The sequence below is a fragment of the Lepidochelys olivacea genome, assembly GCF_965140295.1.
Source record: "Lepidochelys olivacea isolate rLepOli2 genome assembly, chromosome: 12".
Taxonomy (NCBI): Eukaryota; Metazoa; Chordata; order Testudines; family Cheloniidae; genus Lepidochelys; species Lepidochelys olivacea.
This window is the reverse complement of record NC_140422.1, coordinates 38,949,812-38,975,947: the sequence shown is the minus strand read 5'-3', so window position 1 is coordinate 38,975,947 and position 26,136 is coordinate 38,949,812. Positions and strand designations below refer to the sequence as shown.

Genomic DNA, 26,136 nt, shown 5'->3' with positions numbered 1-26,136 from the left:
CTGTTTTAGCCTTCAGGCCTCTGCTGCTGAATTATTTCATCTCTTCCCTCTTCGGGGCAATCAGACAAAACAGTATCTAAATCTTTGTTGGACAAATCCAACAGGAAGGAAGCACACAATGGGCTTGATTCTTTTCTGTAGGCAGAACTTCCATTGACTTTGGGACTTTCATGCATGGAGCAACTATACGTTCCTGCCCATTGCCGTCATTGTTAGCCACTAAGAGATTTAGAGAGGGGGAAAAGGGACAAACCCATTTGAGTCCCATGTAGATTTTACATCTTTGTCACTGTGTCTGGTTCTTCAAGTCTGATTGCCAGCTGACAGCTAAAATATAAAGGAGAAAAGAGGACTTTCTGGGGCCTCCATTCAGGAAAATGTTTAACCATATGTTTAAGTCCAAACCCATTCAGGAAAGCACTAAAACACCTGCTTAAGTCCCATTTACTTCAGTAGGATTTAAGCAGATGCTTAAAGTTAAACATCTGCTTAACTACTTTCCTGAATCAGAGCCTTGATCTTTATCATGCTACAGATGGATACCTTGCCTTTGTTCATTGTAGAAGTAGATAAAATGGCTTTGCCAAGGCAAGATAATGAATGTAAATTTAGCAAATAACTGATTTATCTTAGCTAGATTAAGATGTCTCCCATATACTCACCCCAGAAATACTGTTTAAAGTTACTTGGACAGAATGGCAGCTGCATTTCCTATCTGGAGGTGGTCACGTTTCAGTAGTGGGTAAACTGCTTTCTGCACACAAGGGCCAGATTCCAATCTCAGTGGAACTGGAGTAACTCCATTAACATCAGTGGTGTCACTTTGGATTTATGCTAGTGTGGCTGTTATCAGAATCTGGCCAAGTACGTACATCACTTTAGGATCCTTTGGGTTGATGATTACTCTTATCAGCTAAACAGTAATATATAGCAGAAATTCCCTACAATCTCCAGTCGTTATGCGGTCATCAGCCAAAACATGACCTCTAAAGCAGATAATTTGTATAAAGAAAATAGGACACCCTATTCATGCTTTCTTTGTTTTGATTGTTTTATCTGCAGCACGGGCAGCGCTGTTGACGGGACGTCTCCCCATCAGGAATGGGTTCTACACCACGAATGCACATGCCAGAAATGGTGCGAACATCCGTGCTGCTTCTCCTGGAAATGCTTTTTCTTCCTTTATTCTTTGCCTTTTCGCTTAGCAGCAGGCATGGCTGAATATTGGCATTTGGCTCTGTGTTCTCCCTTCATGGGTTTTCCAGGAGGTACATTTTCAGAGTGACAACAAGGGATTGGCATGTAGCTCCACTGCACTTAATAAGAACAGGTGTGAAGTCTATTGCTTCTTACACATGATGCTGGAAAGGACGGACATCGCCAAATGTTCGCATTAAGCAAAAAGACCTAAGTTAAAATGTTAATCTGTTTGCTTCTGCTGGCTGAGATGTTGTTTCCTTGGGTGGGCTAATAAACATTGAGTGAAAGAAGAAAAGTGACATGGGATATGGTGTTAACGTCCTAGGTTAAGAACAAGCTGTTTAAAATCCAGTCTGTCATGGGGTTTACTAATCACTACTGGGACACCTCCTTGTAGTTCATCTGGGGATTAGCTCTTGACCAGTGTAATGCCCCCTCCTTCAGTTGCTCATCCCACAGTCTCTCTCTCTCTGGACTCGGGTTGCTCCCTCTTTTGATCCGCTAGCCAGTCAGTGCCACTTTTCCAGTGGCCAGTAGGGGAATCCAGGCCTGCCCACTACTCGGGGTTCCAGTCCAGGGACACTATGCCCAGCAACCACAGTCTGCTCCAGCTCTAACCTTGTTGCCAATTCCATGGGCTTTTTCCTGCCTTTCTTCCCTATCTTCTGGCCCCCCTCTTCTCCCTGTGGCTATGTCACCCTCCCCTTGGGTTCTTGCCAGAGTCTGTATTCTAAGGCAGGATCCCAGGTCTTACCCCCTCTCAGGCCACCTCCTCATCTCTGATCAATTGCCTTCCTCACTAGGGAGTGACTGCAGAGCTCCTCCCTGCAGCCCTTCTCCTCCCACCAACTTCCTCTCTTTAGAAGCCTATCCCAACTCCTCCTCCAGCAGGGCTTCATCAGCTGTTAGGCCTTAGTAGTCCCTGCCTTGCTTCCTGATGCAGCCTGTCCTGTAAGGTTAATTGGCCATTTTTAACAGGTTCAAGTCTTGTGTGGGGCGAACACCGTATCATACAGTCTTACAGAAGTAAACCTTTCCCAGCCAGTTAAACAAGGACAGTTACATAACACGATGCTGCCTGCCAGGAGAGCTCTCCTCCAGAACTCATGAAGGAATGTACCTGCTCAGAATGTCTTTGGGTTGATCTAGTTGGTGTCTAGTTCTAAAATTAGAGGTGCTTTATGAGACCATGCATTCTGGGCACACACAGCTACCTATTGGTTCACACTGTCCATCAGTAGGAGAACTTGGGTATCTCCTAACTCACTGACGGTTGTGCCCTGTGTTCTCAACTACAAAATATTGGAGGCATGCTATTTTGGATCAGCCAGTGCATTTTGAGCAAGTCCATTTGTCCTTTATTTAATTAATCCTTTGACTTATAAAAATGCACTAATTGTAGATAACTTCAAGCAGTTTGTCAAAAGTATAAACCAAACGGCCCCAATTTGCTCTCCTTACGGCCACCCCTACCTGCATCTACACTGTCCCTCCAGCCATCAAAGGCTGCATGTGTGAAGGGCTCTCTTACCTGGGTCAGTGAGTTTGCTGAGTCAGCTTGTTTCCAGACCTGGTGGGCTGGAGAATTTGAATCCTATACTATAGTATTGTTGGACCCTTGAACTAGCCCAATTTTTGGTCCAAATAAGCTTATAGGGATGTGTCCATAAGTTTTCATGACCTGCTCGCTAGCCTTAGTGATGAGTTAAAAAACATGTTCTTGTTTTATACAGCCTATACACCACAAGAGATAGTAGGGGGAATCCCAGATTCTGAGCTGCTGCTTCCAGAATTGCTGAAGAAGGCGGGATATGTCAGTAAGATCATTGGCAAATGGTAAACTTGTCTTGAGATTCCTTGTTTGTATGTGTGTGTGATTTAGTAATGCGGAGAGATTGGGAGAACCAGAGTCTGAAAAAAACTTTTCAAGCTCAAACAGCTGTCTTTTCAAATCTGGGCAGGATCTTCCCACCTGCTGTGATTAATTTCTGAATAGAGTGCTACTGATTTATAGATAGATATAGCAAAAAAAGGCCCTCAACCCTTTGTGCTTTCATTCAGCACCACATTGTGTTCATTTTCATCAGAAATCACAGCGATGATCTGTTGGAGCATGTCCCTTGCCCTCTACAATTTTTTGTCTTTGGCCCCTGCTGTATATCATTGATCCTCTGCAGATAAGTCTGACTTGTAAACTGTCGGCTTTTTCTTTTTTTAAGCAGCGGAATGTTAGGATAGAAATGAAGATACAGTCACATGAAGGAAACATGCTTGATATTAGACAGAGCTACAGAGAAGAGTGATGGCCTAATCTAGCAGAGAAAAGGGTAAATAAATAGACAGCGAAAGAGTATTGACCAAAGATCTGAGTGAACTACATCCCAAGAATTTTAAAAGAACTAAGGGCTTGATCCTGTTCTCATTGAAGTCACTGACAAAACTCCATTGACTCTTATGGGTGCAGGCCCATATCTTAGCAAAGGAAACATAAGAACTTGTGAACCTAATCTTCAATAAATCATGGCAGTCAGGAGAGATACCTGGCAACTAAATGCAACTGTGGTTCCTGTGCAGGATAGGAGGGAAAAGCTGGAGAGCTGCCAAACAAATACAATAGGCTTCTTTGATGGGATTACTATTGTAAAAGTTGAAGAGAAGCCAGCGGGCATAGAACATATGAATTTCAATAAAGAACTTCTGTGATGTGATTGAGTCCCATTGGGTTTCTAGGTCTCCATGCTGGTAATTCACAATTCATAGTAGTACTGTGTAATAAATAAATGCATAAATAATAAACTTCAAAACTGCATAGATACCAACTTGATATAACATGTTTAACAAACAGAGTGATTGTTAATAATTCAACCTTCAAGTGGGGACCAGTATTAAGGTAGTCAGTTATGGAATCCATATTATTTAACAATATTAACAATATAAAGAAAGGTATAGATTCAACTGTGATCAAATTTTCCAGCAGCACAGAAATTGGAAGGGAAGTAAATGAATCTAAGACGGTGAATTATTTATTAGCCCAAATCCAAACAACAAAGTGGCCAGGAAAAATCGGATCAGTGGGCTGAGTGCATTGAGATGCATTCAGTGCTAATAAATGTAAATTCATACAGCTAGGGAAAGGAAATAAGCAGCACAAATACATATTGGTTCCAGACAGTTATCTGGAAAGCAGCGAGTCTGGAAAACCTTCTAGTGATAATAAAAAGCAAAGTAAACATGAACTCACAATGCAGTGCCGTTGTGAACCTAAGAATTGCAGTACATCAGCTGCTTCAGAGAAGGGTGCTGGCAGATGTGAGATAATCTGACCCCATTAAAGTTTCATCATAACCCCTATTGGTTAGCAACTGGTTTAAGCCTTAAGCATGAGGTTTTATGTCTCTCTTAACCTTCTCTTTTAAGTATTTGCTATTACAACTCTGAATATTATTTGCAGCTTTGTTATAGCCATGTTGGTCCCAGGATATTAGAGAGACAGATGGGTGAGTGGTGGGACCTTCTACCACCTGTGGAGGGTGAGGAACCCCAGTGGGCTAGCCTGTACACCACCCTGGACCCATGGCCTGCCGGGGATATCAGTTGGTGGCTCCTTCATAGAGCCGTGAACATGAGTGTGTACCTAGCACAGTTCACCCCCATCCCCGACGCCCGTCCCTTTTGCTGCTTGAGGTGCATGCCTATCTAGAATGTGCCAGGTTGCAGCCTCTAATCCAACTCCTCCAGAACCTGTTGAGGTTCTGGCTGCACTTTTCCCCACATCTATTCATATATGCCCACCCAGTCCGTGGCCCCACAAGGTAGTGAGACCTCCTCGTCAATCTCCTTCTGGCACTGGTCAAAATAGCCATCTTCAGCACCAGGAGGAGGATGCTGGATGGGGAGGTGCTTTGCGACTGTGGGGCCTATTTCTGTTCCTCCCTTGGCTCACTCATCCAGGCAGAGTTCCTCTGGGTGGCGTCCACTGGCTCCTTGGACAGCTTTGAGTAGCAGGTGGGTGCTGTCTGGGGTTCTCTGCTTGGTGTCCCCTTCTGGATCCCTAGTTTTGAATCTGTGACCTCTACTGCCTGCCCTGTTGTTTCTTCGTTGTCCCCCATATTCAGTTGAGTCCCAGGTCCAGTGACTCCTCCCCAAAGGTTGGGAGGCGCCTTTAGATGCGGACGGGCTTGCTCCCCTCTGCCTCCCAGAATTTCAATAGGGCCTTTTATTGGGCCAACTTCTGTTGGTGAGAGACACAAGCTTTTGAATTTACGCAGAACTCTTCAATTCTGGGAAAGATGCTCAGAGTGTCTCAGTTAAATAAAAGGTGAAAAAGATAAGGAGTTAACACATGTCGCAAGAGGCCACTCAAAGTGAAGTTAACAATTGAAGGAGAAAAGAGGGTTTATGGGTTCCAGATTGTTGTAAATGAGACATAAATCCAGTGTCTTTATGAAGCCCATGATTTTTGCTGTCTAGCAGAGTTATGAATTTAAAAGCTTCCAGGCTCATCTTTTGAAGGTGTTTGTGCAGAGGACTGAGAGGTCAGACATGGAGTGATTGTTCTGTAAATAGTGTTTGCCCATAGATGATAGGGTGTTTTTGTCTTTTATCATTTTTCTGTGTGAGTTCATTCGACAGCATAGTGACAGTCTGGTTTCAACCACACAGTTGCTATTGGGACATTTAGTGCACTGGATGAGGAAACCATATGTTGTGATCGGCATGTGTAGGAACCATAGATCTTGAAAGGTGTGTTGTGGGGGTGTTGATCATCACAACAGGTGGACATATGTCTGCAGGTTTTGCATCTGTTGTTCTGGAAGGGTCTAGCGGTGTGTCCTGGTCTGTAGGGAGCTTGCCTCTGATGATGAGCTTGGCAGGGTTGGGGGCATTGTTTGAAGGCCAGAAGAGGGAGTTCAGGAAAGATTTCTTTCAACATGTGGTCCACATCAAGTATGGGTTGTAGTTGTTTGATGATACCCTGTATGGGTTCCAGTGTGGGGTGGTAAATGACAACTAGGAGTGTACAGTTGTGGGGGCGGAGGGGGAGTGTTTGCTGTATTGAAGAAGGTTCTTTTGGAGTATTTGGGTGGCCCATTCCATGATGTGATCTACTTCTCCTGCGGAGTGTCCTTGTGCGGTAAAGGTAGTTTTAAGTGTGCTGAGGTATGTATCCTGGACTTTCTCGATGGGGCATACTCTGTGGTATCTGAATTCCTGACTAGGGGTAACAGATGTCTTGGTGTGTTTGGGTTGGTTACTGGATTGGTGAAGGTAGGTGTGGTGATCTGGGGATTTCTTATATATGTAGTTGTCTGTAGGGCTCCATTGTTGAAGTTGATCATGGTGTCCAGGAAGCTGGTGCTGGTGTGGGAATGTTTTAGGGAAAGTTTGATGGATGGGTGCTGGTTGTTGAAGTTGTAGTGGTAATCTTTGAGGGAGTTTAAGTCCTCTGTCCAGAGGATGAAAATATCATCATTGTATCTCAGATATATGATTGGTTTTGTGGTGCATTTGTCCAGAAATTCTTCCTCAAACTGACCCATGAAGAGGCTGGGCAAACACAAAGAAAACCTGCACAACACCTTCAAAAGACGAGCCTGGGAGCTTAAATTCATAACTCTGATAGACCCCAAAAATCATGGACTTAATAAAAAGAAAAGGAGTACTTTTGGCACCTTAGAGACTAACAAATTTATTTGAGCATAAGCTTTCGTGAGCTACAGCTCACTTCATCGGATGCATGCAGTGGAAAATACAGTGGGGAGATTTATATACATAGAGAACATGAAACAATGGGTGTTACCATACACACTGTAACAAGAGTGATCACTTAAGGTGAGCTATTACCAGCAGGAGAGCAGGGGGGAAAAAAGCCTTTTCTAGTGATAATCAAGGTGGGCCATTTCCAGCAGTTGACAAGAACGTCTGAGGAACAGTGAGGGGTTGGGGGAGGGGATAAACATGGGGAAATAGTTTTACTTTGTGTAATGACCCATCCACTCCCAGTCTCTATTCAAGCCTAAGTTAATTGTATCCAGTTTTCAAATTAATTCCAATTCAGCAGTCTCTCCTTGGAGTCTGTTTTTGAAGTTTTTTTGTTGAAATATTGCCACTTTTAGGTCTGTAATCGAGTGACCAAAGAGATTGAAGTGTTCTTCGACTGGTTTTTGAATGTTATAATTTTTGACATCTGATTTGTGTCCGTTTATTCTTTTACGTAGAGACTGTCCAGTTTGACCAATGTACATGACAGAGGGGCATTGCTGGCACATGATGGCATAGATCACATTGGTAGATGTGCAGGTGAACGAGCCTCTGATAGTGTGGCTGATGTGATTAGGCCCTATGATGGTGTCCCTTGAATAGATCTGTGGACACAGTTGGCAACGGGCTTTGTTGCAAGGATAGGTTCCTGGGTTAGTGGTTCTGTTGTGTGATGTGTGGTTGCTGGTGAATATTTGCTTCAGGTTGGGGGGCTGTCTGTAAGCAACGACTGGCCTGTCTCCTAAGATCTGTGAGAGTGATGGGTCGTCCTTCAGAATAGGTTGTAGATCCTTGATGATGCGTTGGAGAGGTTTTAGTTGGGGACTGAAGGTGATGGCTAGTGGCATTCTGTTATTTTCTTTGTTGGGCCTGTCCTGTAGTAGGTGACTTCTGGGTACTCTTCTGGCTCTGTCAATCTGTTTCTTCACTTCAGCAGGTGGGTATTGTAGTTGTAAGAATGCTTGATAGATAAAGATACTGGATTTATGGCTCACTATAAAAATCTGGAACGCACAAACCCTCATTTTGTCCTTCAGTTGTGGAGGTGTTTACCACCCACTTCACCTTGAATGATCTCTTGCAACATGTGTTAACTCCTTATCTGTTCTACGCTGTAGTTACACTCTGAGCACTTTTCTCAGAGCTTCTCTCTCTCACCAACAGAAGTTGGTCCTATAAAAGATATTATCTCACTCCCCTTGTCTCTTTGAATTTTATGTTATCCTTGTAAATCTTCAGTCCCTCTGAATCTTGCCAAGTTCTTGGCCTCGGTGACATCCCAGGGCAGTGAGTTCTACAGTCATATTATGCTCAGTGTTGTTAAATGCAAAGTAATGCACATTGGAAAACATAATCCTAATTATACATATAAAATGATGGGGTCTAATTTAGCTGTTACCACTCAAGAAAGAGATTTTGGAGTCATTGTGGCTATTTCTCTGAAAACATCCAATTAATGTGCAGCAGCCATCAAAAAAGCTAACAGAATGTTGGAAATCATTAATAAAGGGATTGATAATAAGACAGAAAATATCATATTGCCTCTATATAAATCCATGGTACACCCACATCTTGAATACTGCATACAGATGTGGTCACCCCATCTCAAAAAAAAGATAGGTTTGAAATGAAAAAGGTTCAGAAAAGGGCAACAAAAATGATTAGGGACAGCTGGAACAGCTTCCATATGAGGAGAAATTAATAAGACTTGGACTTTTCAGCTTGGAAAAGAGACAAATAATGGGGGAATATGATCGAGGTCTATAAAATCATGACTGGTGTTGAGAAAGTAAATAAGGAAATGTTATTTACTCCTTCTCATAACACAAGAACGAGGGGTCACCCAATGAAATTAATAGGCATTTGTTTAAAACAAACAAAAGGAAATATTTCTTCACACAACGCAGAGTCAACCTGTGGAACTCCTTGCCAGCGGATGTTGTTAAGGCAAAAATCATAACAGGGTTCAAAAAAGAACAAGATAAATTCATGGAGGATATATCCATTGATGGACCTTAGCTAAAATGAGCAGGAAAGCTGGGAATGAGCGACGGGATGAATCACTTGATGATGACCTGTTCTGTTCATTCCCTCTGGGACACCTGGCATTGACCACTGTTGGAAGACAGGGTATTGGGCTAAATGGACCTTTGGTCTGACCCAGTATGGCCATTCTTATTATGTGTTGGGTGGTAAAAGTATTCCCCTTGCTCAGTTTTGAATTTACTGACTTTGAGTTTCATTGACTTCCCTCATTCTTGTGTTATGAGAGAGGGAGAACAGGAGCATCTAATCTACCTTCTCTAACTCATTTATTTATTTTATTTTGTATGCTTTCCTCATATTCCTTCTTATTTGCCTCCTTTGTAAACTATCCCACTTTTTAAAATCTCTCTGCATATCAGATTTTCCGTTCCCCTAGTCACTGTGAAGATAGCGAGGGGTATTTTTGTTGTGGTGTGTGTGCGTATGTATGTGGGGATTCCACATGTAAAACGAGGGATATTTGTGGTTCTAATTTACACAGCCAGCGTGTGACTGGATCAGGAATCGTGAGGCTAAATTAGTGTCTGGTGTAATACCATTGATCTCATTAGGTTTACGCCAGGGACTAATTTAATCCAATGAGTGCACTTCCGGTCCCCAAATTTTAGAGACGATACAAAAGAGGGCAACAGAACCGATCCATGAGTTAAAGACAAAGACGTATGAGGAAAGACTGAAGTGACACATGCATGTTCAGCTAGAAATTTCTCCAGTTGAGACAGTGAGAGAATGACCATCTATAAATACTTTCACAAATGAAGGAAGTGAGTTATTCACAGTCCCAGAAGATGTGGAAGGAAAGGAGCAGTAGCCTGAAGCTAAAGAAAGAAAGTTTAAATTGCATATCCAGGACAATGCTGTTAACAGAAGCTTGCTTGTGTGTGGTGGGGGGGGGGCTGGCTTTCATATGTACATTCTAAGGGTCTCATTGCCATTTACACTAAAGCCCCATTACACCACTCTGGCAGCATAAAGGGCCTTAAAGTAAATGTAATTGTAAATTACACACACTTTGTGGCCCCTTTACACAATTTACTGATGTAGAAGAGCTTTGGTGTAAATGAGACTTAAGCCCTAAATTAATTATTATATGTATTTTTGCTCTGTTCTGGGCAGCTCTACCTAAGGCACCATCATCACAAATAATCAACATGTTTAGAGAGAAGAGAAGTTGGACATTGACTTAATGAAGCTACTGGAACAGTGGCAGGGATTTCTGTAATCTCCTTGAATGCACGTTTTTGTCTAGTCATTATTTATTTGGCTACCTAGAGTACTGTAACTAATCACCTGAAGTTTTCCTTTAGCATCATTGAAAGATATTTCTTTCTACACAGTTCTGATAAGATTACTATTTACTCCTTTGCAATGGACTCCTGAACTCTTTCTGGCTTTTGTTCCTAGGCATCTGGGTCACAGACCCCAATTCCACCCCTTGAAGCATGGATTTGATGAATGGTTTGGATCTCCTAATTGCCATTTTGGACCTTACGATAACAAAGCCACCCCAAACATCCCTGTTTACAGGGACAGGGAAATGATTGGCAGGTAATTCAGCTGTTTGTTCCAGGGCTCATTTAAAAAAAATATTTTGGAAGTTGTCAACGGCTTGTTTTCTTTGCTTTCCCTGTGGTCTTACTCAGCTGTCCTGTGGTCTACTGAAAGATGAGCATTCAATCAGTAAGCTATCTTCAGTTAGGAGAGGCTGGATCAGACACAGCAGTAACACCATGGCTTGGTTGGATGGGCAGCAATCTCCAGAAACCTCACACCATGACAAGAGTTATTGGACATGAGCGAAGGAAATGTCAGTCATCAGGGATGAACTGGTTCAAATCCAGTAACTCCCCACTTAACGTCCTCTCTCTTAACGTTGTTTCAATCTTATGTCCCTGCTCCATTACAGAACATGCTTGTTTAAAGTTGTTCAATGCTCCCCTATAATGTCGTTTGGCCACCTGCTTTGTCCACAGCTGGCAGCCCCCCTATGCACCCTCCCCCCAGCACTTCCCGCTCGCCGGTGGACCCTGCAGATCAGCGCCTTCCCCCTGCTCCCCCCACCTCCTGCTCGCGGCAACCAGCTGTCTTGCGGCTTTCAGAAGGCTGGGGGGAGAAGCGGAGATGCGGTGGGCAGCCTTCCCACTCCTTCCCCTGCCTCCTGAATGCTGGGTTAGGGTTAGAGCATTTGTCACTTGGAGTAGGAGATTTTTGCAGCTGAGAGGGCAAGTCAAGATGGGACACTTGGAGGAGTACGGTGTTGAATGAAGAAGGATCTTGGCAGCCAGAGGGACTCAGAGCGTTTGTGTCTGGGCAACACCTGCTAGATCTTCCAGCTTCCTTTCTCACTCCCAGATTTACCTTCTTATTGAGAGAGATCCACGATCCAGTGGTTAAAGCACAGGGATAAGAAACAAATTCCTGAGTTCTAAGCCTGTCTCTCATATTGTGTCTCAGTTTTCCCATCTGTAAAATGGGAACGTTAATAGTGCCCTACTTTTATGGGGTTGTTCATGGTTTTTAAAGCACCTTGAAGATTATAAGCACTAGATCTGTGCTAAATTTTAGTCTGAACTCCTCAGCTGTTCCCTGCTGGGATCCTGGCATCCTCATCCCAACCTCAAAAGACGAACTTAAAGCCCAGCTGCTTTAGTGCTGGGCTTTTATCTGACATCTTGCTTTTTAATGATGGAATGCTCTGGTGCTCAAGTGTGAAAGGCTTCAAAGGCCAGTGCACTTAAGGAAGGGAAAGGGAGTGCCCAAAATTCCCTTACATGCCAGAGTGTTCATATATTCAAACCAGGTATTGCACCAGGCATTTCTCACAAGCGATGCAGCTAACTTCAAGGGTGAATGTTGGCTGCCAGGGGTTGTGGCAGGCTAGAGAGCCAAGAACAAAGTGCATGTTGCTAAAATGTGCTCATGGACCACAAATAGGCCATTGCCGCTCTAACCCATCTCCCACAGGTGCTCATCCAACTATGCCTCTTTTGGAACATGATTCCATTCCCTTACTGAAGGCGTTTTTATATCTCCCCTCCCTGTTTGTGGTAATCCTTTCTATGTTTTCATCGTGACATCCCACCATTGCCTCTGACCTTGCAATTTCACTATTCTCTCCTAACCTTAAAAAAAACATAATGAACTTCTTTTCAGTTTCTGAAGAGAAATGGCTGGTTACATACCTTGTGAGTCTCTGCCCTTTTGTTGAGTAACAACAATGACCTGCCCATACAAGTAATAGGGAAGAACAGCCCTTTTGTTCTGTGTTACATGGGTATTAATTTTTTTCCCTGGTTCTGCTTTATTTTAAGATATTATGAAGATTTCAAAATTGATCTGAAGACAGGGGAAGCAAACTTAACTCAGATCTACTTACAGGTATTATACATTTTCTTTCAACTTTATAACCCACAGCGCTTTTTTGTTACTTTTGGTTGAGAGTTTTAGGTGGCAGAGGATGATCCTGTTAACATTAATTTCTGTTGTCATTTACAGGAAGCTCTTGACTTTATTAGCAGGCAGCAATCCAGTCAACAGCCGTTCTTTCTCTATTGGGCTATTGATGCCACTCATGCTCCTGTTTATGCGTCCAAACATTTCTTGGGCACTAGCCAGAGAGGGTTGTAAGTCTCCTTTTATTTGATTTATGCTGCCTAATGTGATAGTGGAAAACCACAGCAATATTTATTGGACTGAAGTAACATAGATCACTTGTTAAAAGTGTGTGTGCGTGCATGCATGTGTAAATACACATACTAGGTAGCATGGAATTTCCTTTAGTATTTTTTTTTCCCAAAAAGACCGTGTCTAGTTTGATCTTTAATATATTTGTTGTAAGCCAAAGTAAAGATCATGTGACCCAAATGTAGGCGAAATCTAAGCTCCCTGGCCCACTGTGTGAGTGATGAAATGCTGTTCCGTGGAATGGGTGCTTTTGTTAGTCTCTTGACATAGTTTGATTAGAGCCTGGTTTAAAAGCCTATAAATCAGAACAGCAAACAGGCTCCACATCATGGAAAATGCAATTTACAGTGGGGGAAGGATAGCTCTGTGGATATAATGGACCTTGCTTTTAAGATCACAATTTCAAACTAGCGTCTATAAACAAAATTATTAGCCTCAGCTCATGGCAAAAGTGGCCTCTCGTTATACCTGGCTTCATTTATCTCAAATATCTCAAATATCTGGTCTTTGTCCAAAAATGCTCAGATCTGAGCAAATTGGAGAGTCTGAATATCCAAGAGAGGCTGGTTTCTGCAGATTAAAAAGACATAAGTTACGAAGTGACACTGGTAAACTTCTATTATGGTACCTGATGTGTAGGTGAATTATTTCCCTCTTCAGCACAATTAATTCAGTATTCTTGTGAGCTGTAATGGAGTGCTTTATGTTCTGTAAGACTACCTGGTTTAAACTGTTTCTCCTCCTTTACTGGCTTGCATATTTGTAATCTCTACTGTCTCAGATATGGTGATGCAGTGCGAGAAATTGATGACAGCATTGGGAAAATCCTAAAGTCCCTTCAAAACCTGAGCATCAGTGAGAACACTTTTGTGTTTTTCACATCTGATAATGGAGCTGCTCTTATTTCAGCACCTAAACAAGGTAAGTGTCTAATGAACAGAGCTGGACCTCAAGCTCGGAAGTCCAGATCCAAACAGTCTCAGAGTTTGAAGACAAAGATATCTGAGGTTTTGGTTTGGTCCCTTGTATATAAGAGAAGCTTTGAAGTTCAGGAGTGTTCAGCATTAGAATTCTGCCTCCAGTCCGTGCTTGTGTTAGTTGCTCACCTGGGCACACTCCTATTTAGACAAGCACATGTGCCTTCTGTACTGTGCCCCGGTGCTGATGGGTATTTTTTTTTTTTTTTTTTACTCTTAAAAGCAGTACATTAGCTGCCTACCAACTGTATTTTTGCTCCCACCTTCTCTCTTAATCTGTTATTGGTAGTGTGTGTGCGGAAAGTGACATATACAGGGAAGTGCTAAGTCTCCTGTACTAGTTAATTAGAAAGACAAGTTAGAGGGCCATTATCAAATGCATATCCGAGTTTTCTGGATCATTATAAAAGATCCAGGAGTCCCAGTGTGTTTAGCTCTATGAAACGATATCAAGGAGAGTAAACGTTCCCTGCCATGGACAGCTTTGCTGCACTTCTCAGTTTTTCTCTTGTTTTCAAGCTAGTATCCTTGAGCAAACTGATTTTATTCCCCCCCCCCCTTTTTTTTTTTTCTCATTTGGAGGTCAGGTAGTCTAGTGATGATCAGGCCACGAGATGGGAGGCTCCTAAGTTCTAACCTTAGCTGGGCCACTGAATCTGTGTGGCCTTGGGCAAAACACGTGACTCTCCGGGCTGTTCCTTGGTCAGTGCAGTTGTAAGGCTGCATAAAATGTGGGGACCTTCCCTGCCAACCAGCTGCTGTCTCTGAGCAGAGCTTTCCTGGGGAAATAAAATGTAATCTCGCTTTTGTCGTCATCATGTCTATCTCTAGTGAAACTCCTCTCTTAAAAGGGCACTAGAAAATCACTCGTCAGTCTGAAAATGTTCATCAAATCATAGAAATGTAGGACCGGAAGGGACCTCGAGAGCTCATTTAGCCCACCCACCTGTGCAGAGGCAGCACCAAGTTTCCCTAGATCAATGGTCACCAACCAATCGATTTCAATCGACTGGTCAATCCTGGAGACTCTCCCAGTCGATTGCGATCTCCAGTGGTGCAGCGGGGCTGCTGCTAAGGCAGGCTTCTTGCCAGCCCCAGCTCCAGGCCACTCTCAGAAGCAATAGCACGCCCCTGCAGCTCCGGGGGGAGGAGAGAGGGCAGGCATCTCCGTGCGCTGCTTCTGACTGCAAGCACCACCCCTACAGCTCCCATTGGAACTGTAGTCAATGGGAGCTGCCGGGACAGTGCCTGCAGAGTTGGGCAGTGCGCGGAGCCACATGCCCCCCACCAGGGGCCACAGGGGCGTGTTTGCCCCTTCCGGGAGTGGCATGGGCCTGGGGCAGGTAAGGATCCTGCCTTAGCCCCGCTGCACCACCAACCAGGAGCTGCCCAAGGTAAGTGCCGCCCAACTGGAGCTCACACCCTGAACCCCCTCCAGGAGACAGCACCCCATACCCCCTCTTGCACCCTTGACCCATCCCTAACCCCCTGCCGAGAGCCAGCACCCTGCACCCAACACTCTGCCCCAGCCTGGAGTCCCCTCCTGAACCCGGAGTCCCTCCCAGACCCTGCACCCCTCTTGCACCCCAACACTCTGCCCCAGCCTGGAGCCCCCTCCTGCATCCAAACTCCCTCCCAGAGCTTGCACCCCCTCACTGCCTCCTGCACCCCAACCCCTGGCCCCAGGCTCAGCCCAGAGCCCCCTCCAGCACTGCAAAGCCCTCGGCCCCAACCCCCTGCCCCAGCCCGGTGAAAGTGAGTGAGGGTGGGGGAGAGTGAGTGATGGAGGAGGGCGGGGAATGAAGGGAGCAGGGCAGGGCTTCGGGGAAGGGGCGGGGCCTTGGGGAAGGGATGGGGTGGATCCTGGTTTGCCTTTAAATTCAAAAAGTGATCTTGGATGTAAGAAGGTTGGAGACCATCCCTGACAGGTGGTTGTCTAACCTGTTCTTAAAACCCTCCAGTGATGCGGTTTCCACAGTCTGCCTTGGTCACCTGTTCCAGTGCTTAACTATTCTTACAGTTAGAAAGTTTTTCCTAATATCTAACCTAAATCTCCCTTGCTGCAGATAAAGTTCATTCTTGTCCTGCCTCCAGTGGACATGGAGAACAGTTGATCATTGTCCTCTTTGTAAGAGCCCATAACGTATCTGAAGACTTATCAGGTCTCCGCTCAGTCTTTTCCCAAGACTAAACATACCCAGTTTTTTTAACCTTTCCTCACAGGTCAGGTTTTCTAAATCTTTTATCATTTTTGTAGCTCTCATTTGGACTCTCTCGTTTGTCCAGGTCTTTCTAAAAGTGTGTCATCCAGAACTAGAGACAGTACTCCAAGTGAGGCCTCACCAGTGCCAAGTAGAACAAGACAGTTACTGCCCATATCTTAGATCCGACACTCCTGTTAATACACGCCAGAATGATACTGGCCTTTTTTGCACCTCTATCCCATTGTTGACTCATATTAAATGTGTGATCAATTTTTACCTCTTTCACTCACAAGAAACATTTAAGATTCCTATAAATGAAAGAAGTTAGCAAAAAAATCTTTTTGGTTTGTTTCCTTTGTGCATTTGATAGCATTCCCTATCTAGTCTACTAATCTGTCAGTTTCTCCCCTGCTGAAAAGACCTTCACAAGCATCCACAGGAAAAACATGATCATGTTTATCAATTTTCTTTCCTGTAGGAGGTAGCAATGGTCGCTTTCTGTGTGGTAAACAAACCACTTTTGAAGGTGGGATGAGGGAGCCAGCTATTGCTTGGTGGCCAGGCCAGATACCTGCAGGACACGTAAGTAAGACACGTAAGGACACTTAACAATTTTAGGCCCAATCCAATGACAGCTGAAGTCAATGGAAGGAGTCCCATTGGCTTCAATGGTCTTTGGTTCAGGGCTCTTAGCACATTCTCAATGGAATCACTGTGTCAAAACCTGGGATCTAATTAAGTAAAGAATTGGTTGATGTATATCATAAGATCAGTTAATTACATTATTGCAATCTTATACCATGAATGTACATGACTGGATTTTTTATGAACACCAAAGGCTTTGACTTTAGCTAGCAGGTACCTTTTTGTTTTCCTGGTCTGTTTAACCCCTTCACTTTTGTTGGATCAGACCTCTGAATGTTTAGTGGCGTATCGATGCGATCAAATGGAATGCAAGGACATTCCGGTTAATGTGTGTCCTGCTGCAGTGGAGGAACATGCTTTCTGGACATATTCTGTGTCTCCTGCAGCATCAAGTGATTTTAAACCTGACACTTCTGTTTTCTGTGGCTAGATAGCAGTTTCACTCCGGGAGGTAGAACACCACTTCTTTAGATGCATCTGAAGAAGTGGTGGTTTACCCATGAAAGCTTATGCCCAAATAAATCTGTTAGTCTTTAAAGTGCCACCAGACTCCTTGTGTTTTTGTGGATACAGACTAACATGGCTACCCCCTGATATCAGGGAGGTAGGTCTGTGTACCAGAATGTTTCTATTTCCTGCCTGCACAAAGATTAAAATGATACTCATTCTAAAATAATCCTCAGGTGGTAATACCAGCATGTGCAGGAAATTGTCCCAGTACTCATTAAAGAAAGATCTAATCAACTCTCCATGCAGCAGGATTCCTGTTAAATAATATGCATTCCCTCCCCTTTGTAGATGTCTTTTATTCAGAAAGAAGTGATACTTCCTCAACTCGACACTGTGCCCAAGATCGCAAAATATTTATAATATTTATTTTTCTAATTTACATTCCTTTTCAATGTTGTAAATCCGTTACATCGGATAAAGATCATTTATAGAGCATATTTAGAGGCCACTGTCAATTTGGCTTAAAATTTGGAGCACAAGAGTGATTTGAGTTTGTCATTTTTAAAGGTTTTACAAAACCTAATAGGAATGTTTTTATGATTCTTTAAAATTTGAAATGAAAACAGTTTGTTTGAATTTAAACATTCCCATGAAGTCCTTGCAAGCCAAGCATAAGTAACCTTGGACTAGTGCATGAGAACACGAAATTGAAACTGACTATTTTGTTTTGTATGTACAAACTGAGTAAAGTGCCAAAAGTAAACAACCATCATAAATGGGGACAGGTACATTAGATATGAAAAAATAACTCTAAGATATAATTAGGAACAAAGGCAAGGAAATTTTTTTTTTGCAATAACTTAACAACAGTAATCTTGTACATGCAGTATAGCTAGCTATTTTATGTGATGGTAAGAAGTGTTTGCCACAGATTGGAGCTCAGTGTGGTAGTTTGTGGTGAATTGCTTGTTGTTTTAGAAACAGCTGAAAGTTTAACCTAAATTTGTATGATCAACCATTTATGTATGGTTAACACATTGGCACCGAATGAGGTGCCATACTACCATGGGTGCACACACAAAGGCCCCGGTTTGGGAAGCTACCTCTATTTAGAAAAGCTCTTATGTATATGATTAACTTTAAGCGCATGCTTAAGTTGTCTTATAAGACAGATTCTCAGCTGGTGTAAATCGTCGAGCTCCATTGATGGATCTGCCTTACTTGATTTTAATAACACTTGAGTAAATGCTTAACTTTAGGCATACACTTAATTCCTTGCTTGATTTGGCCCCATTTCAGGAAACTGGCCACCAAATGGTTACATGTATAGCGGTCTGATCCTGAGAGAGGTTATGATCCCACAATTCCCACTGGGCTCAGACTGCTTTTCAAACCCATGGTCCATAATGTGCTGCTTCATTCTGTGTTGTGGATGTGCTAGCATGAGTGATATCTTTAAATAAATACATAAATACATAATAACAGATATTGATAGGTCTTCTATGCTTGTATTCTTGCAATCAAGGCTCCTGCAGTCTGATGCCCACAGCAGAACTGTCCTCAGGTGAGAAGTACAGCATTGCTTCAGGTTTTTGGGTAGTGCAACTCTGCCGTTGCCTTCTAGTATTACAGTCGCATGTATAGTTTTTATCATGCTATTTCTCAACAATTGCCTTTTCTAGACATAGTAGGTGGAGAGCTCCCTTCTACAGTTTTGTGCCTATTTTACCTATCGTATGTTGAAGTTACAGACTTTATATGGTTTATTGTAAATCCAAACTAATTAGCCCATGTTCCACTTATTCTGAGTGGCTGCAAGAAATGTCACGTTACTCGTAAGCCTCAAAGGTGATAGAGAAAGAAGCTGAGGTCTTCTCTGCACCTACAGAGCAACGACTGCTGGACAATGTCAGTGGAAGCTTTTACCTTCCCAACCTGACCAGGAGGGAGGAGTCAGAGGTTAATTCAGAGTTAGTGCCCATGTAATCATCGAATTCTCTGGTAAATCAGTCCGGAGCTTTGCCTTCCAGGATTAGTGCTGGTGGTTTTTATATGGACACAAGTCCACCAGGAATTGGAGTGAACCACAAACTGTTTCATAGAAATGACCAAACATCTATCAGATGGTGACAACTTTTGGTTACTGTTGGCTGAGGCCACGTTCAAAGCCTTAACCTGCTGTTGAAAGTTTCCCTATCCTGTTGCCTGTGCCATTCAGTTGCTCAGTCCCGCCAAACTACTGGAGTTAGTCCTTCTCTGGAAGGGTCATGTCTCCTTGTTGGTAGTCAATTTGATAAATGCAGACTAATGCACATTGGAAAACATAATCCTGACTATACATACAAAATGATGGTATATAAATTAGCTGTTACCACTCAAGAAAAGATCTTGGAGTCATTGCTGATAGTTCTCTGAAAACATGCGCTAAAAGTGTAGCAGTAGTCAAAAAAGTGAACAATATTAGGATCCGTTAAGAAAGGGATAGATAATAAGACAGAAAACATCATAATGCCACTATATAAATCCATGGTACGCCCACACCTTCAGTACTGCATGCAGTTTTGGTCACCCCATATCAAAAATACTATATTAGAATTTGAAAAAGTACCGAGAAGGGCAACAAAAATGATGAGGGGTATGGAACAGCTTCTGTATGAGGAGAGATTAAAAGACTTGGACTTTTCAGCTTGGAAAAGAGACGACTAAGGGGGGATGTGACAGAGGTCTATAAAATCATGACTGCTGTGGAGAAAGTTAATAGGGAAGTATTATTTACTCCTTTACATAATATAAGAGGGGACCACCCAATGAAATTAATGGGCAGCAGGTTTAAGAGAAACATAGGGAAGTATTTCTTCACGCAGCGCACAGTCAACCTGTGGAACTCTTTGCCATGGGATATTGTGAAGGCCAGAACTATAACAGAGTTCAAAAAAGAATTTGGTAAGTTAATGGAGGATACATCCATCGATAGCTATTAGCCAACATGGTCAGGGATGCAAACTCATTTTCTGAGTGTCCCTAGCCTCTGATTGACAGAAGCTGGGAGTGGACAATATTGGATGGATCAGTGATTGCCTGTTCTGTTCATTCCCTCTGGGGCACCTGGCATTGGCTACTGTCAGAAGACAGGATACTGGGCTAGATGAGCCATTGGTCTGACCCAGTGTGGCCATTATGTTCTTATGCTGACAATCTTACTGACTTGTAGTTTGTTTTTTTTTAGTGGGTGTATTTCTTTATTTCAAATAAAAGGAATATTGAGTAGAAATTATAAAGTGGACGGTTCTAATAAGAACATCAGTAGTGCTATAGGTAACCAGTTTGGGGCGGGGTGGGGGTCATGCCACAGGAGGCTGCTGCTGGTGTTGGCATCAAAATTCAGTTCCTTTTGGCTCCACATTTTGGCATGTTTATTCATACACAAATCCCCTTTCTGTAGCTTCCTCCCCCGCTCCATTTTCCAGGTGAATTCATAACAAATCAACATTTTAAACATTCCCTGCATCACATCTGCCTTCTGGAAGGATCCAGCTGAAAGAAATTCATATTCTGCTGGTATTTGAATCCTTCTCCTTCTCTCTTTCTGCATGCCTCCTCCCCTTCTCTCCCCAGTTCCTGCTCCCTGAAGGAGAAAAGAACATATCAACCCAAAGACAGCATTGCAACCTTTTCTTCACTATCTCCCATGGGGCGCAAATTGAAATTGAATTAGACAGGGATATCAGGTCTGCTCGCTGTGATAACTGTAAAAGGATTTTATTTAAAAACACCCTGACATTTGTTCACCCAGTTTCAAATATTTAGCTTTTCTCCTTTCCTTTCCTGGCGGGGGCGACTTTATTAATTGTCGCCTTTGATTCACAGTTAAAGCTTGAAAGTGCTGATAACAGCAGTGGTGACTATTTCTTCCCGCAACGTGGCCCACAGCAAAAGGATTTCATTTTCTTAAAGACGTTATGTGTTCACCGAGAGTTTATTTTTTTTAAAAAACGGGGGGGGAGAGCCCTTCTTACGTGCGTAATGCCAGCTGTTCCTCACTGATAGGAGGAATATCTGATCTCTCTCTTCTTTTATATGTTATTTATTTTCTCTGGGCTGTTACTCTCTCTGGATTTTTATTTTTCTTTTCATAAGAAAAAATGGAAGAGGCAACTAGAACGAGAGTGCTGTTGAGAGGAGAAAATGGTAATTTTAAAAAAAATTCTCTGAAAATGCTTCACAGTTTTTATAAATATTAACCTTTTTTATTTTTTTCCCTCTCTTTGTGGTGCTGCACAGCACAGATAAATCCAACTGGCTGTGGCACTGGTGTTTAATTTCCTTAAGAAGTTTTCTCTGCTTCACAGAAGAACGTTGTCTGAGACCAGAAACGTAACTGGATGATTAAAGGGAGTCATCTACATCTGGTTATGTTTAATAAAGGCCGGTACAAGAAGTCAGTGGTGGCCTAATAGGACTGTCACAGTGTATAAATTTAGGTAGTACTAGAGGCCCACGTCTCAGCTTGGCTATTGCTTCTTGCTGTCTGTTAGCCAAAAGATTTAGGTGACAGGATTGAGTGGCAACATGAAAAGTGATTTTTTTTTTATTTGCCTTATAAACTGTGAAAGGCCTAATTACAAAGTCTTACATGCTAGCTGTCCTGTTCATTCCTGCTGCAGCAGGAGTACATGGAGAGCAGGCACGTTAATAACTATATCATGTGCCAAATATCCCCTTTATTCATCTCTCAAATCCTTCACGTGGCATTTCTCCAACCTCACAATGCCTGCCACGTGCAAAGGGTAAATAGCAGGGGGCGAACATACGAGACACTCAGCACCTCCTGGTGTGTGAAGTTGTCCACCTTTGTCAGGAACGGCTGTGATAGCTTCTTTGAAGGAGGATAACCTTGTTGTTGTTTAGTGTCAGGACCGGCTCGAGGCACCAGCAAAGCAAGGACGTGCTGGGGTGGCACAATTCCAGGGGCGGCGTTCCGGCCCTCCCCCCCACCCCCTTTTTTTGTTGTTGCTTGGGCAGTTGCTCTCTCAGAGCTTGGGGTGGCAAATTTTTTTGCTAGGGCCAGCAAAAAACCGAGAGCCGGCCCTGTTTAATGTCTGCACTCTTAACATGTGCACAGCCCTTTACAAAACACCCACACACACGGCAAGATCCTTGCTCTAAGGAGCTGACAATCTAGAGGGTATGTCTACACTGCAGCTCGGGGTGAGCCTCCTAGCCCTAGTTGACAGACTCATGCTAGCTCGGTGAAGGGGATGGGTCTTAGAGCCCGGACTCCAACCCAAGCAGGAATGTCTGCACTGCTATTTTTAGCCCTGTAGCATGAGCCTAAGTCAGTTGCTTTGAGAGACACTGCTGTGGGTCTTTTTTTTATTGTCTGTTTGGTTTTTGCAGAGTAGATGTACCCAAAGGGAGCAGTGTGGAGACAGTAGAGCGTAAGGAGCAACAGCAGCAGCATACTAGCACCCATCAGAATGGGGTCAGTGGGGCCTGACCTCTCCCCAGATCTCTGTATCTGAGAGCTACACAAGAGCATTTTTGTTGATGTTTGAATCAGCAATAAAAACGCATGCCTGTCATTCGGGGGAGGGATAGCTTGGTGGTTTGAGCATTGGCCTGCTAAACCCAGGGTTGTGAGTTCAATCCTTGAGGGGCCCATTTAAGGATCTGGGGCAAAAATTGGGGATTGGTCCTGCTTTGAGCAGGGGGTTGGACTAGATGACCTCCTGAGGTCCCTTCCAACCCTGATATTCTATGATTCTATGATTCTTGCAAAGGATCAGGGAGTATGTGTGTAACCATTATGTATGTGCAATGAGCCGCAGTCCCATTGGTGTCTGACTTAGTTGTTGGGGTGGAAGGCAATGGGAGGTTTGCCTGAGTAAGGACTGCAGGATTTGGTGCAGTGTATGTAGGTTTTCTTTGCTTTGGTCTGAAGGGAGAAAATATGGAACTCCCAGTACCAGTGCACATTATAAAACTAAAACAGTACGTCCAGATTCACTGTAAAATGGGACTGTTCCAGTTCCTTCGCCGAGGTTGTGTAGCAGAGAAAGTTGCAAGCAGCTTCCCTCCATCCTCTCTTCCAAGTGAGGACATGAACCTTTAGAAGAGTTTGTGTACATACCTGCCTCTTGTGCTCCTCATGTGGAGGACTGTTTAATATTTCAGGTCCTGTGATTTAACCCCTTCCCATCCCTTACTGCCCACAAAAACAGGCTGACCCTAGCCTCTTCCAGAGTACCTCAGTGCACCAAAAGCTCTGAATCAAACTACGGGCCTGATCCTACACAATCTTTCCCGTGCCAGTAATCCCACGAATTTCAGTCAGATTACCCTACTGATTATAGGCTACTTTCATAAATAAGGGTTTCCAGGATCAAGCCGTCTCTATGCTTGCTGCTTTGCGTTCTGTTTCTCCTGCATGGGAACAGGGGAAGCACTGCCCATATCCTACCTCAGTATTAAATGCTCCTGTCAGTGTTCTGTGATGAATTCAAACGGTTAAGAATTGAAATTACTGTAATCCAGCAGAGTGATATTGCAATGTTAAACGCTTAATCCGTCCCGCTAGTGCAAGCACAGCATGCAGCCTGTTGTTTTTGGAAAGAGGAAAATACTGTAATTTTCAGAAATATCTTTTAATTCCCTGCTTAAATCCTTAGATGTTCACTTTTTCAACCTATTGGCCATCTAGCGACTTAGAGCAAGAGGTTTAGTATTTCAGAAAAAGGTTTGTTTCCCTTAATAGGGCTGAAGAACAACTGAGCTGATATGTTGCAGAGTTCCTCTTTTATCATAATTTGCTCCAGTATTTAAATCAGGGGTCTCAAACAGGTGGGCCTCATGCGGCCCGCAGAGTTATTTGCTGCAGCCTGCCAAGCTCCCCCCCCCCCCCCGGAGTTATTTCCTGTGGCCGCCAAGCTCCCCCCACCCCCCCAGTGCGGCGCATCCCTGCTCCTCTTCCTATTTCCAGGTGTTTCCCACCGCCAAACAGCTGTTTGGCGGTGCTTAGCACTTTCCAGGAGGGTGGTGGGAGGAGTAGGGAGCTCACACTTAGGGAAGGAGGCAGAGAAGAGGTGGGGCAGGGGGGGATTTGGGGAAGGGGTGGAATAGGGGCAGGGAGGGGGCAGAGTTGGGGTGGGGGCTTTGGAGAAGGGGTTGGAATGGGGAGGGGGAAGGGGTGGGGCCTCATGGAAGGGGTGGAGTGGGGGCAGGGTCGGGGGCAGAGGAGGGGGGTTTTGTATCTTTGTATGAAAAGGTGTCAGCGATGCGGCCCTCAGGCCAATGTACTCGTCCTCATGTGGCCCTCATAGTGATTTGAGTTTGAGATCGCTGCTTTAAATACACTTTTAGTGTCAGCTTAGTAAATGGAGATCATTACTTATTAGCAGGAAGATTCATGGATAAGGCAGGCTTTGATGGTCATGATGTTATGACAGATATTGGTATCCTTGGTATATTGGTAGAACATGCGAATCTGCCTTGGATGGAAAAGAAATAAAATGTTTTTTTTCCACTGTACAAGTATATTGAATTGTGTCACATGGCTCCTTGTTTCCGAGTTTGCGGTATGCCTGGGAAGGTTCTGTTGTGTCACATCTGGTACTGATGCATCTTAGCGCAGAGCGCTCATACTCTCTCACTTGACTGAAGATATCTCCCTCAACTTTGTGTAATGTCGGTTAATTCCCCATCCCAAGGCAGATGATAGTCTCCTAACATAGTAGCATAGCACAGAAAGATAGAAGGGGTGTGCGTGTGTGTGTGAGAAAATCAGTCAGAAGGTAATTGGTGGAAACAAATACTGTGTGTGATGCTTGTTTTTAAAACTGGGATAATTAAGACAGAAGGAACTATAAATATGGCTACCAGTTAAAATTAAAAATCTCTTTAAAAAAAAAAAAAAAAAAAACACTAAAGCGAAAAAATGGTGGTTTTTCCTCCCTGATAAAAAATACTTTAAAATATTCCAGATTCACCATTCTAGAATTGTTGAAAACTATTTGCAGATGAGGTCATTGGGCCCTGAAGATCACTCCACATCCACCCACTTCTGTACTTGCTGGGAGCTCACTCCTGGCAGTGCAGGGCTCCGGAGGGGGCCAATGGATGGAATAAATCAAGGGGGACTTCATACGGAATACTGATTTTTCAATCTCAAAATGAGTAATAATTTGCCTGTGCACACCAGGGGGGCTCTAAGCGCCACAAAGTATGAATGAATGAATGGAAAGTGGGTGAAATAAAGGGAAAGGTTTAAAAAAAAATTCCATAAAAAACAACATGAAAGGAGGAAGGGCCTGATTCAGCCCTCTAGAAACTAATGGGGACTTTGCATATGACTCTTACGTGAGCAGGATCAAGCCCCAAGTGGGAAATTTTGAGAGATGCAAAAAAGGAATGGGACTGAGAAAGCAGCTCTTTTGTAGCGGAGAGGCAGGCAGCCTCGTCTGCTTGAATTTGTATGGAAGGTCTGTGCAAACGCTCTTCGTTGTCTTGTCGATTTCAGGTGAGTCATCAGATGGGTAACGTGATGGATCTCTTCACCACCAGCCTCTCCCTAGCTGGATTGCAGCCTCCCAGTGACCGACACATTGACGGTATTGACCTTTCTCCTGCCATCCTGCAGGGCAAGCTAATTGACAGGTTAGTTTTGAGCATGGAGCTCACAGCTCCTCCCTTGTGGTTATTGGAGGGGGGCAGAATTCATTTGTTTATTTTAAAAATCCCTTCTTTAAAATTATTATTACTTTAGAAACAGGCCTGGTGTACTTTATGTTCCTGATGGCTGAATTGGGGTGAGAACCAGTGATTTACTTTCTGTGCTAATTATGTGCTGGAGCTAGCGAGGTGGGATTTCTTGAAACTCAGCATACTGCCATGAAATGGATTCCAATGGATTCAGTTGTCCAGGGATTAGCACATATCCCTGGAACAGCATAAGGTCACAGTGAGGTTAAATTCCGTGAACTCTAACCTGGTTAGGGAAAGGAGGTTTAATTATTTATTACTGTGGAGCAACCAAGAGTGTCTGGGTCCTTCACAAAACACAGCCACTGCCTGAAAGAGCATATGGTCAAAGGCCTTGATCCTGGAAAGGGACTTCACTGAAACCCCATTTGTTCCTCTGGCTCTGCTTGTGTGGATCCTTTTTCACGGTTGGG

At 43.6% G+C, this 26,136-nt stretch overlaps 1 protein-coding gene across 1 annotated transcript in view; it reads left to right on the top strand.

Annotated features, from left to right (window-relative positions):
• Nucleotides 1-26,136, top strand: part of GALNS (galactosamine (N-acetyl)-6-sulfatase) — a 64,252-nt gene that overhangs the window by 7,214 nt on the left and 30,902 nt on the right. The window contains exons 3-10 of the mRNA XM_084644931.1: nt 1,063-1,137; nt 2,934-3,036; nt 10,411-10,554; nt 12,318-12,384; nt 12,502-12,629; nt 13,472-13,611; nt 16,350-16,453; nt 25,482-25,618. Of these exons, the coding sequence (XP_084501057.1) occupies nt 1,063-1,137; nt 2,934-3,036; nt 10,411-10,554; nt 12,318-12,384; nt 12,502-12,629; nt 13,472-13,611; nt 16,350-16,453; nt 25,482-25,618 (898 nt within the window). The remainder of the gene's footprint in view (nt 1-1,062; nt 1,138-2,933; nt 3,037-10,410; nt 10,555-12,317; nt 12,385-12,501; nt 12,630-13,471; nt 13,612-16,349; nt 16,454-25,481; nt 25,619-26,136) is intronic.